This window comes from Eublepharis macularius, chromosome 12 (genome assembly GCF_028583425.1).
Source record: "Eublepharis macularius isolate TG4126 chromosome 12, MPM_Emac_v1.0, whole genome shotgun sequence".
Lineage (NCBI taxonomy): Eukaryota > Metazoa > Chordata > Lepidosauria > Squamata > Eublepharidae > Eublepharis > Eublepharis macularius.
Genome location: NC_072801.1, coordinates 1,568,521 through 1,580,873, shown reverse-complemented (window position 1 = coordinate 1,580,873; position 12,353 = coordinate 1,568,521). Strand labels below are relative to the sequence as shown.

At 54.0% G+C, this 12,353-nt stretch overlaps 1 protein-coding gene across 1 annotated transcript in view; it reads left to right on the top strand.

The window, feature by feature from the left end:
• PRKCB (protein kinase C beta) overlaps positions 1–12,353 on the top strand; it is a 168,626-nt gene that overhangs the window by 86,289 nt on the left and 69,984 nt on the right. The window contains exons 6-8 of the mRNA XM_054994913.1: positions 6,782–6,938; positions 7,717–7,851; positions 9,767–9,863. Of these exons, the coding sequence (XP_054850888.1) occupies positions 6,782–6,938; positions 7,717–7,851; positions 9,767–9,863 (389 nt within the window). The remainder of the gene's footprint in view (positions 1–6,781; positions 6,939–7,716; positions 7,852–9,766; positions 9,864–12,353) is intronic.

Here is a 12,353-nt window from a genome sequence, read left to right as displayed (position 1 = left end):
TGTGGCGACCAGAACTGTACACAGTACTCCAAATGAGGCCTCACCATCGATTTATACAGAGGCATTATGATACCGGCTGATTTGTTTTCAATCCCTTTCCTAATAACCCCTAGCATAGCATTAGCTTTTTTTATGGCAGTCGCACACTGTGCTGACGTTTTTAGTGAGTTATCTATCATGACTCCAAGATCTCTCTCTTGGTCAGTCTCCGCCAGTTCAGACCCCATCAACTTGTATTTATATTTTGGATTTTTGGTTCCAATGTGCATTACTTTGCACTTGGCTACATTGAACCTCATTTGCCACATGGATGCCCACTCTTCTAGCCTCGACAGATCCCTTTGGAGTGCCTCACAATCCTCTCTGGCTTTCACCACCCTGAACAATTTCGTGTCATCTGCAAATTTAGCCACTTCACTGCTTAATCCCAATTCCAAATCATTAATAAACAAGTTAAAAAGCATTGGACCCAATACCGACCCCTGTGGCACCCCACTGCTCACCACCCTCCACTGTGAGAAGCGCCCGTTTATGCTCACTCTCTGTTTCCTATTAATTAGCCAGTTTTCGATCCACAAGAGGACTTGGCCCTTTATCCCATAGCTACTGAGCTTACTTAGGAGCCTTGGTACACTGCTGGTGTTGGGGCCCAACATTGTAACTGGGCGGCCGTCATAGTGGGCACAGGTTTATTTTCATTAAAGAATCCAATTAATGGTTTATGATCTGTAACAATTGTGAATTGTTTCCCATACAGATACTGATGGAATTTTTAACACCATAGATAATGGCTAAGCCCTCTTTCTCCACTTGTGAATAACCTGGCTCTGCTTGATTGAGTGACCTTGAAGCATATGTTAGAGGCTGTTCTTCATTATATCCCATGTTGTGTGACAGTACAGCCCCCATGCCATAAGAAGAAGCATCACAAGACAAGATCAATTCCTTTGTAGGGTCAAAATAGACCAGTCGATCTGAAGATTTCAGCAGATGCTTATTTATTTATTATATTAGATTTTTATATTAGATTTTTGAAAGGCTTCTTCTTGCCTCTGTCCCCAGCGCCAGACAATCTCTTTCCTCGAGAGGAAATGTTAGGGTTCCAAGAGGGCTGAGAGGTTCAGAAGGAATTGATGACAATAATTCAACATCCCCAAATAAGCTCTGAGTTCGGTTGTATTTTGTGGTGCCGGGGCCAGAGGCTGCACCCCTTCTTTGTTGATTTTATATCCCAAATACTGTACTTCAGGCTTCATAAAAAAGCATTTGTTCTATCTTAAGTGCAGACCAGATTCCTCTAAGCTTTGAAGTACTCTCTCAAGCAGCAAAAGATGTTGTTTATTGTCTGGGCCAGTGATAAGGATATCATCAGTTCTAACCACCACCCCAGGAATCTCCTTCAACAAATGTTCCATAGCTCTCTGAAATATGCCCGGGGCTGAGGAAATGCCATAGGGTAGTTGGTTATATTGGTACAAGCCTTCATGAGTATTTATTGTGGTGAATTTCTTGCAATCCTCTTCCAATTCCATTTGTAGGCTTGGGACATGTCCAACTTGCTAAAATGTTGACCTCCTCCCAACACAGCTGGTAGGTCCTCGGTAGGTGGAATCGGATAGTTGTCTAATTTTGAGGCTTGATTTACTGTAAGTTTATAGCCCCCCACAAATGTGAATGGTTTAATCTGGTTTGGTTACAGGGACTGTGGGAGTTGCCCACTCTGAAAACTGCACAGGAGAGATGATGCCTTCCTTCTCTAGCCTGTCCATTTCTGCCTCAATTTTGTCCCGAAAAGCATATGGAACAGGCCTAGCTTTAAAATATTTTGGCTTTACTATCCATTTTGGCTTTACTATCTATTTTACTACAGGGGGAAACCATCCGGGGGGGAAGCTTTGGTGTCAGGGCAGACCCCTGTGCCTCCTGCCAGGGCCACTTGGGCCACCCAACTGGTACCACCTCTTGATGCCACCCCACCATCCACAAAGAGCTGATGCTTGGGGTGGAAAGACCGCCTGTAAATTCACACAATGTGGTTCCACAGGCACCCATCCCAGGAGGGACTTTGCACACTGCCTGGCTGAGCGGAAGGTGAGGTGCATGCCCACCTCATCTGGCAAGGGTCAGGCCCAGGTGCCATGCATCCACACTACCCCCCCCCACTCTGCCACCATGCTCAGACATGGTTGTGCCCCCATCCTCGGAGGTGCAGCCCATCATGAAAGGTTGTGGTGTGACTGCCCCTCCGCAGGGGCAGGACCTGCCAGGAGGGACAGACATGGTGGACTGGGAGCACACCACTGGAGAGGCCAGTGGGTGCAACCCCTGTGATGGACGAGTAGGGGGCCATAACCCACCTGACCTTCTTGTGGCCTGGCCATGTCACCGGGGGTGACTTCACAGTGTGCCCCGGGCCATTCCTTCCATCAGGGAATGGGGGGGGGGTGGATGGCCACAAGTCGCAGTGGTGAACTGCCCAAACATCCCATTGATGCAAGCCTGGCCCTCATGCGTGACAGCTGGCAGATCCCCCAGGCAGTCCACAGCTGCTGCTGCAAATGCAACCATGCCAGCCATGCACTCACAGCTCCAGGACACAGCAGCCTCCTCCCATGGGCAGTGGGTCTCCAGCCACTCCTTCTCGATCACCACCCACAAGGAGGAAAAGGTGGGGAGATGCATTGAGCAGGGTGAGGGCCTAAGGCATGGCCCCCGGCATGGGCTCTGTATCCCCCATGCCTTCCTCTGGTCCGCAGCCTGTGGCACCCAGCCCCTAGTCCACTCACTTCACAATCCTGCCGGCTCCCTCCACAGTCCCTGGCAGTATTGTCCCGCTCTCCTCAGAGGGTGCAGCGTCCACCCGTAGCATAGGATTTGTTGCCAGCTTCAGGGCCCCACCAGTGCCAAGAGTCTGGAGAACAGCTGCTCCTGCCACTGTGGCCCTTTGCTTGGTCAGGAGTTGGACAGGTGCCACCACTCCAGCAGTCCATGTCAGCATGCAGGCCTCTGTGGGGGACGAAACTTGGCGCTTGGCCAGGCGTGCCACCCAGGCCCTGAGACGCCTCCCACCACTTCCCTTTTGTCTCTGTCCCCTTCTGCGTCTGCATCCCTGGTGCTGGGCCCATCGACTGCACCAGCCAGCTCCAGCTCCTCAGGGCTCTCCTCCTTGGCCCGGGGGTGAGTGGGAGGCTAGGCAAGGGATCTGCAGGAGGGTGCCCCACTGCCCTGGACCAGGGCCCTGTGACTGGCCTGAGCCCTCCTGGAGCCAGGGGTGGCCAGACGGTTCCTGGCCCCCCTCCTTCCCCATGGGGAGAGAGGGGCTCAGGTGTGGCACCCATGCCAAGCGGTTCACCTCCACGAGAGAAGCAAGGGCACTAGCAGCTTGCGAGGGAAGCCGAGGTCCATACCCAGGCCACCCCAGGCGGTGTTGTGACCCTCTGGTTAGGAACTCGCTGGCCAGGAGCTTGATGCCGAAGCCACCCATCGTGACAGTTGGGATCATTGGTTGCATGGCTGCCTCGGCCCCAGGCAACCCTCCTGCACTGCCTGCTCATATGGGGACCCCCAACTATGAGGGTGCGCACACACATCCAAGCCGGCCCAAAGGAGTCATTGCAGTGCTTCATAGCAGGCGTCTCTGTCTATGTGGCGTGCCCTAGGGCTGACACCTGTTTCACCACCATGGCCAAAAGGCCTGTCAGCAAGTGGTGGCTGAGGCGCCTCTGGCCGTGGCAAGGGCGATGCTGCCAGGGTCCACTACCAGGCTGTACAGGAGTGCCTTCTTGGTGTTGGGCCAGTTCGGCAGCTGCTGAAGCCTCCTCCTCCAGAACTGCCTGTAGCCACACTGCCCCTACACGGAGGAATGCAAAGGCAAGGCTGCACCGTGTGGGAGCTCCTGGGAGAGTCTTCCCCCCCGGAACCCGCTTGTATTCCTCAGTTTGCAGGCCATGGGGAGGGGGTAGGTGATGGTTGCCTCACCAGACAGGATGCGGGGTGCTAGCTCCCCATTCCCTCACGAACACAGCTCCCCACTTTGCAGCCCCCCAACTGGTTGTCCTCATCTGATGCTCATTCCTGCCACCCCTGAGCTCAGGCCCCCCCCCCCGATCCACCTCCTGCCAGCACTGTATGTTTGGGTGGTGCGTCAGTGCCCGAGGGGGAGCACATCACTACCCTCCAGATCCCTGACAGCACTTGCCCGGACTGTTGCAGCCTGGACATGGTGGCTGTACAAGATCTCTGCAAGAAGCTCGGGCCAGTCCTCTAGGGCCAAGCCTCAGCCACCAGGGCCACCCCCATCCTGCAGAAGGTGCTGCTCTTCCTCCGTTTCCTGGCCACTGGATCATTCCCAGGTGAGGTCCTGGAGGTGTCCCAATCCTCTGTGAGCGGCTTCCTGGATGCCATGCTGGGCCACCTCCAGGAACATGCGCGCTTCCCCATGGAAGAGACCGTGCTGGACCCCATGCAGGCCACGTTCACCTCCCTCACGTGGTTCCCAAATGTCGTGTGGGCAGTGGACTGCATGCACATTGCTCCATGTGCTCCCTGCGAGGAGCTCCAGGTCTACCGGAACTGCCACCATATCTAGAGCATCAACAGCCAGGCGTCCTGTGATCACCAGGGCACCTTCACATAGCTACAGCCAGGCACTGGTGAGCAAGCAGGCAAGGAGGAGGTCTTGTTCTACACAGACTTTATTGAGCTTCCAAGAGTGGGGTGGCTGTCTTGCAAGCTTGCTCAGGATGGGAACTGTGGCTGCTTCCGCACCCATCAGAGCTGAGAGAGCCTTGCCTCAAACAGGTGTCTGGGGCCCAAGGTGCTGCCATGGGCTGGCTGTGGGGCTGCTGCTGGTGCTGGGGTGGAGTTGTGATGGGATGCTGGGGTGTGTGTGTGACATGGCCATGCTCCTGAGCACACCAGCCAGGCAGCAACCTACATGGAGGGGGAGAAGAGACATGTGCACAGAGGTCCACAGCCTTGGCCCCACTCCGGCCATGGTGAGGGCTGCTGTGCCAAGGGGGGGATTGTCCATGCCCTGGGGGGCCGGCAGTAGATCCGTGCCTGAAGCTGCTCCTGGCTTCTGGGAGCTGGATGGTCCTCCTGAGAGGAACTGCTCCTCATCCACATGTGGATATCCCGGTGCCTCCATGGGGCCCTGATTCTGTGAGGACGGGAGTCGAGGGGTGGTGCAGCCGCCCATGGGAGGGCGCAGGAGCAAGCTCATGCTCACCCCTGCCCATTTCCGCAATCTCACGTCTGTCTGGGACCTGGCCATGGAGGTCGCACAGAGCCCTGACACAGGTTGTGGGTGTGCCCCCCCCACGGCGGCATCAAGCACAGCTCCCTGAGTGGCTGAGTCTTTGGCAAGTGTGAGCCAGACTGGCTCCTGGGTGTGTGGCACCCCCCACACATACACACCAGGCCTCGACCACCGAGCCATGGGGCCAGAGCTTGGGGGGATGCCAGAGAGTGAGCTGGGGTGGCTGGCTCCTTGCCTCCTTCTTACCTGTTAGCACACCCTCAGCCCTCCTCAAACCATGGCTCCGAAGGGGTTACCTGTAATGGAACTTGTTAGGGAACTTGTTAGATGCACAGGCTTTAGCTCTCTTCACATGTGTGAGTAACATCCCGAATTTCACAATTCAGGAGCAAGTGGATTGGTTGCCATGATAGTTGGCCTTCTATGCTCCCCTGGGCCGCTTGGGCGGAGCCTGGTGCAAGCGATGGGGGGGGGGTCAACTTTTCCCTCACAATGGGAGCCTATGGCCTACGCTACCTTTTGTCAAGGCATAAGTTGGCACCACTCATGTGACTGTTGCCATGCCCAGAACAGCTTGGGGGGGGGGGGGACTAAGTCATGCCCCGACCTCCTGCCCCCCTTCCCAGATTGCACTAGAAGTGTCCTTTAAGGTTCAAAACCAGGAGAAGCTCATCGTTCAAGCAGTTCAGTTCCTTTTTTCTACCCCTTGGGACCCCAGGACAATATGGTTAGTGTTCACCAACAAGCAGGCTTTTGAGTTATACAGACGTATTCCTCAGATCAGCTGAGGAAGGGGGATGTTTGTGGAACATGTCATAACATTAAACTCCATCTGTGCTTTCTTTCCATCTTGAGACAGTAATGAATAAAGAAGTTTTAAATGCTGATATTTTATTGACTCACCTTTTATGAATGTTTGTCATTTGATTGGTTTTTTACTGATGCAACCTTTTTCTGATGTAATTACTGCCTGCCATTTGAAAATGAAGGGAACTTGTTGCAAGAATTCTGTTGAGAGGTCATTAAACTACTATAGTAAATAAAGGAAATAATAGACCCCCACCCTTCTGTGGAAGCTTGTTAGGTGACCTGGGGCCAGCCTAACCTACCCCATAGGGTTGTTGTGAGGATAAAACGAAAAAGAGGAGAATGGCGTAAACTGCTTTCAGTCCCCAACGGGGAGAAAGGGGGGGGGGTCTAAATGAAGCAGATAACTACATACGTGATATTTTGAGTCTGATATTTGACAGCTCAGGGGATTTATCTTTGTCAGTCAAGAATACCCTCCAGCTTTGAACAAACATTTTGCGGTAGCAAAGGTTTGCAGTTGCCTGCTCAGGCTATAGCACCCGCTTTGCTTCCGAGTGGGAATCTCTGTTTCTGGCCAAGGGCTGCTCCTCTGTCGTGGCCAGGATTGTCTTGGTGGGCTGAAGTTTGCGCAAAGCCCATTTCTATGGCATTTCCAATGTGGGGGGCGGGGGGAGGTGTTCCGCAGCTGACTTTTGCCTCTTTCCTTTCCAGTACGAGATGCTAAAAATCTAGTTCCTATGGATCCCAATGGCTTGTCAGACCCCTATGTGAAACTCAAACTCATCCCTGACCCGAAAAGTGAAAGCAAACAGAAGACCAAAACGATCAAATGCTCTCTGAACCCCGAGTGGAACGAGACCTTTAAATTGTGAGTGCAGCAGGAGGGGGGGGCGCTCCAATGTGGGTTCTCTCCTCTCTGAAGAGGCACCTTGAAGGGGGGTTGTGGGTGGCCGTTGCCCACTGCAGTGCCACAAGGTGGGCTCCTTGCCCGCCTCTCCCAGTCACTTGGCAGGTGAATGCCTCAGGTCATCTTGCTTCTCCAGGGAACTGGCGCAAACTTGGCCAGGCCTGTGCTGTGCTGGGAGCCCAGAGGTGCTGCAGTTCCCTTTGTGGAGCTACAGCTGCTCCCATCTCACCTAAGCCAGGTGAAAAGCAAACCTTTGGTGCATTCTGCTAAACCGCCCCTGTATCTTGGCTCCATGGACCCCCCCCCCTTACTTGCCCCCTGAGCTCCTGCCTGGGTGGGGTATCTCTACCCCATCTGTGCTTCCAAGAGCACCCCATCCTTTCTGCCCTCCCAACAGGGACTGTGCTGCTCTTGAATACATGCTGTTTAAAGTGTGACGTGCTTTAATCATGGAGAAGCACTAAGAGGATTTCAAGGAGTGGCAACGCGTCCTTTTCTTTTGCACCTCATCCACCCGGAGACGTTTGCCATTTGACTGGATCAAAGCCCTGCATTTCAATGCATCCCATCCCTGCTGCTAAAGGGAGGCTGTCAGGATATTAAACATTAGCCAGGCGCTTTGTCATTGAAGATGGTTCCTTCATTTTTTAGTCATTTATTGATCAAATGCCTGCCCTGCATTTGCAGACTAATATGCCTTCTAATATCTGCTTCCCCCACTTCTTTTTGCTTTTTTCAGTCAGCTGAAAGAGTCTGACAAGGACAGGAGATTGTCTGTGGAGATTTGGGATTGGGACTTGACCAGCAGGAATGATTTTATGGGATCTCTGTCCTTTGGGATCTCGGAGTTGCTGAAAGCCGGGGTCGATGGCTGGTAAGGGACACTTGGATCTGCAGACGCCTAGGCTATGCCATGTGCTTACCCCATAAGAAAGGTTATGAAACCCAATATATATTCTTCCTCAAAACCCTTTGGAGGAAGGGGGGGATGGAAAGGGTAACAACTGCAAATTGCCCCATTGTGGAGAGAAAAATCTGGCCTAGCAGAATTGCCTGGTGATGCTCTGGTACGTTGAATGCTTTCCTGGCACTCCACCCACTTTCCAGAATGGATTCTGCATGCAACCCACTTTGAGTGAGCTCAAGAGGACTAGCACCTTCTGAAGGCATCTCCAGGGCATAATAGGCATTGCAAGCCCAGAGATAATTCTATCATCAGCTGTTTGCTCAGCCAGCAGCCTTTGCATATGCAAGACAAGGCCCAGCCTCCCTTTAGAAACGATAACTCCTCCCTACTCTAAATGGAGTGGGTTGGGCTGCCCAACTTCTCTCCAAAGGAAAACCACATTCCATGCAGCTTTTACACTTTTCCAGCCACATGTGGAGTGGAGCCACCTCCCACTCCGCTCCAGCAGGGACATTAGAGAGCATTAAAAAGCACATGAACAAAGATAAACAGCTCTTTGCTGCATTTTAAAAAATCAGTAAGTGGTGGTCGAAGTAATTTTCCTTGTCTCACGGTTTAGCTAAATAAAATCCAGGAGGAGAAGGTGGCTCAGGCACATGTATCCCCACATTTCATGGAGGAACGAGGTACGAAGAAGGGTCCAGCCCTGCCTTCCCCTAAACCCGCTCCGCTTATTTTCTGTTGCGCTCAGTGACCCTGGTGGATCATGTCCTGCTGACGTGGTGCTCCTTTCCACTGCAAAGATCTCTTGGACAGAAGTGGAGCGTAGCCTGAGGGGGCAGAAACTCCCTCCTGTCTGAATGACATTTCTGCCATTTCCTGTAATAGATTTTAAAAATGTACCCTTTGCCACTAGACGGGGAGAGCCTTGACGTTGCAGCTCCTGGAAGACCTGTGGGCCTCTGAGTCAGGGTGCCGCCTGGTGCTTTCCCTTCAGGGCAGCCCTTGCCAGATCAGGCCTAGGCCACACCACCGAGCAGCCACTGGCATGTTGCCACTCACAGCTTCTCCGCATCCGTGGCCGGATCTTAGAGGCTGGCCGTGGCGCATGAGTGGAAAGCCTTGAGAAGCAGCTGCTGTGCCCAGGGTGCCCAATGCTGGGAGGCTCAAGCCAGAGGCGTTCTGGGGGGTGGGGGTGGAGCTTTATCCCCCTGTGGGTGTGGCCTCGTACCTCTTTGGAGCTCCAGGCAGCTCCTGTGATTCCCTGTCCTACCCACCCCTGTTTACCAAGCAGAGATGCTTCTGAATGCCAGAAGACTTTATCTCTGCCGGGTGAGGGTTCCTGGGGCAGCCCGTGCTCCTGGCCTTGCCTGCATCCAGCCTGGATCCCAGCCTTGCTAGATATTTCCCTGGGCCCCACCAGCCCTCCGGCCTGCTCTGGCTGCTTCAGCCCTGAATTGGGTTCCTCAGCTTGCCCTCCTTCACTTGATGGCGCTCTTGCCCCAGGAGTTGTGATGCTTCAGGGCTGAGGTCTTCTGGTGAGATTGGGTCGCCCTCGTTTTTGGGGGGGGCGTGCTGGAGGGGGCAGGCTGTCTCATGAGAATCGGCATGTTTGGAGATGGAGCGGTGGAATCCAGGGCCGTGGGATGTGGCAGCAGCTCCGTGGGGGCGTTTCCTAAAGCACTAAGTGTGTGAAGTTGGTCTGGACAGAGATGTCGGCTCCTCCTCCACCCTGTGCTGGGCTTGACTCTGGAGTCCATGTCAGATTCTTGCTTCTCACTGGATCGGACACCCCCACACCCTGGTCCTGTTGCTCTTCTCCCTACTGGGCTGTCATTTCCTCCTCAAGCTCAGAGCGGGCCCCCTTCTCTTCTCTGCCTAGGTTTAAGTTGCTGAGCCAGGAAGAAGGCGAGTACTTCAATGTCCCCGTTCCCCCCGAAGGCGAGGAAGGCAACGAAGAGCTCAGGCAGAAATTTGAGGTGAGCAGCTTACAGCTACAGGAGAGGCGTGAGTTGGGGTGAGAGAAAAGCTTCTGGCACGGCCGAAGGACCGGAGCAACTGTGTCCTGGAGGGGAAGAGGTACAGATCAGGAGGGCTGGGCAAGCAGGGAGGCCGCAGACTGATAAGCTCTGCAAAAGGGGCGTGACTGGGGAGGCAACAGATTGCCGTGAAGGGGAGGCAGAAGGTCAAGGGAAAGGAAATAAGAAAGAGCCAAGGGAAAATCCTCCCACAGGGCCCGGGGCAAGAAGGGGAGCCTGGGCTCGTTGCAGGCTGGGGACAAGGAGAACCCAGGGGGGCCACCGGTGCCCTGTGGCTGTGCAGCCGTTGGCTGAGTCTTCCCCAGCCAGCCTGTGGTCCCAGAAGTCACCCACCACGGTGCCTTTGGAGCCCAGGCCCGGTTTTCCAGCTTGCGCTCACTGAAATGTGCAGCCTAGGCTGGCTTCTCAATGATGCTGGGCACTATGGGTCGGTGAGGCAAAGGGTGCTGCTGAATCCTTTGGGAGATCTCTCGCTCCTGACTCCCCAGAGCTACAGCTCCCTAGTCTCCCTGGGGCAAAGCAGCTTCAGTCTGTGGGAGGGATCCTCAGAGGTGTGAGGGCCATGCAGGGCAGGGAGGGGGGTGAGTCCCCCCTTCCCGTCTGTTCCTCACTGGCAATGCGCATTGTTGGACTCAGACTGGCCGCAGCAGCTAAGATAGCTGCCTCGGTGTGGCAGGCGGTTTGGCTGTCCTGTTGCTACCTGCTCCGAATCTTAATTAGCCTCCCAGCCACGCTTTACAGGTCTCTCTCCCTTTCACTCTTTAATTCAATGGCCTTTAATTAAATCCTGCAAATGGCTTTGCAGAGAGCCTCCCCCACCTGCTCTTGGCTGAGACCTCCATTCCCAGTACGTCCAGGGATGTGAAAAGACGGTCTGAGCTTCGGCTGTGCTGCAGGTGTGGCTGGATCTTGGGCAAAGGGGAGAAGGGGCCGCCCTCTTGTCGCCTGGGGCCTTCTTCCTTGGTTATTCCCTAGAGCAGCCGCAGCATGTCCAGGAGCACCGGCAGCCCAAAGACCCCAGGGGGTCGCTCAGCATCCGTCTGAGGGGCGGCTGGGCCAAGCGGTGCTCAGAACCTCATTTCTGAATAGCCTTGATGAAGGCCTGAGCCAGTGGCAGGGACGGTCTGTGCGTAAGCACTGCTCCCCTGCTTGCTTCGGTGAGGGCTGCACGCAGGAGTGTCCCCACGGGTATCACCGTGGAACTCCCCACTGATGCCTGAAGATGTCAGCAAGGGTCTTGCTTCTCTGCAAAACAGTTGAACAGGGTCCACCCGTTGCTCCTTTGGAGCTGGGCGATGGAAAGCCCGTGACTGTCTTTGCTGGATGGGACCAGCTGCTGGGTGTGGTCACTCCAATGCTCTCAAATGCCGCTTTTGCAAGGTAGCCCTTGGGCTCCACTTTGCACTGGGGAGCGGGGGCGGGGGGGGGAGCTTTGCAGTGGCCCCACGCACCCTCTCGGCCTTAGAGCAACGGGAAATGCCGTTGGAACTTTCCATTTTATTCTCTTTTTTGAAAGCCCTCATATAATGGGATTTGTTAACCTGTTTTATCTGACCCACATGTGACTATAAATTAATATAATTAGCAAAGATTGGGGCAAGATATTGACGGAATTGGAATGGGAACCAGGCTGAAGAAGGAATCCCGTGCTGTGGTGAAATTCTGAACACATTTCCTTTCACAGCCAGTGAGGAGTCACAGTTGTGTGTGTGGTGTAGCAGCAAGACTGTTGGACTAGGGGCCTGAGTTCAAATCCCTTTTCAAGCAAGGTCGAGCTGACTTTGAGCTTTTCTCTCTCAGGGCTATTGTAAAGATAAATGGGAGGAGGGGAGACCCACGCTGGCAATTTTTTTCTTGTGGGTAGCCAGTTTTGTGGCACATGGGGATTGTTTGAATATGCAGAGTGGAAGAGGAGAGCCAATTGCCCTGGATGGGAAAGCCAGGCTATCTCATTTCATAGTCATGAGGGAGAAGCACATCTAGGTGGGGGGTGAGTGGGTGGGCTTGCCTAAAAAATAGCCCACCAGTGATGTAAGATGATGATGATGATGGTGGTGGTGGTGGTGGTGGTAACAACAACAACATTCGGTTTATACAACATCCTTCAGGACAACTTAATGCCCACTCAGAGTGGTTTACAAAATATGTTATTATTATGTTACTAGCAACAAAGTCCATTGTGGGGGGGGGGATACAACGGGCTCTAGAAAGGGGAGGGCAGGCAGGCAGGCATTCGCTGCTGTTCCATCACTGATTCCAGCTGGTGAAGGAGGGGGTGGGCATTGTCATCTACTCCATGCCTGATCTGCCTGATCTTGGCCATGTGAAAGGGTGGTGGGCTTAGCTACCTGCTCCATGCCTGACACATGCTGGGTAAAGGGGCGGGCATTGCCTCCTGTTCTGTGTCTGACTACGGCTGGGTGAAGGGGG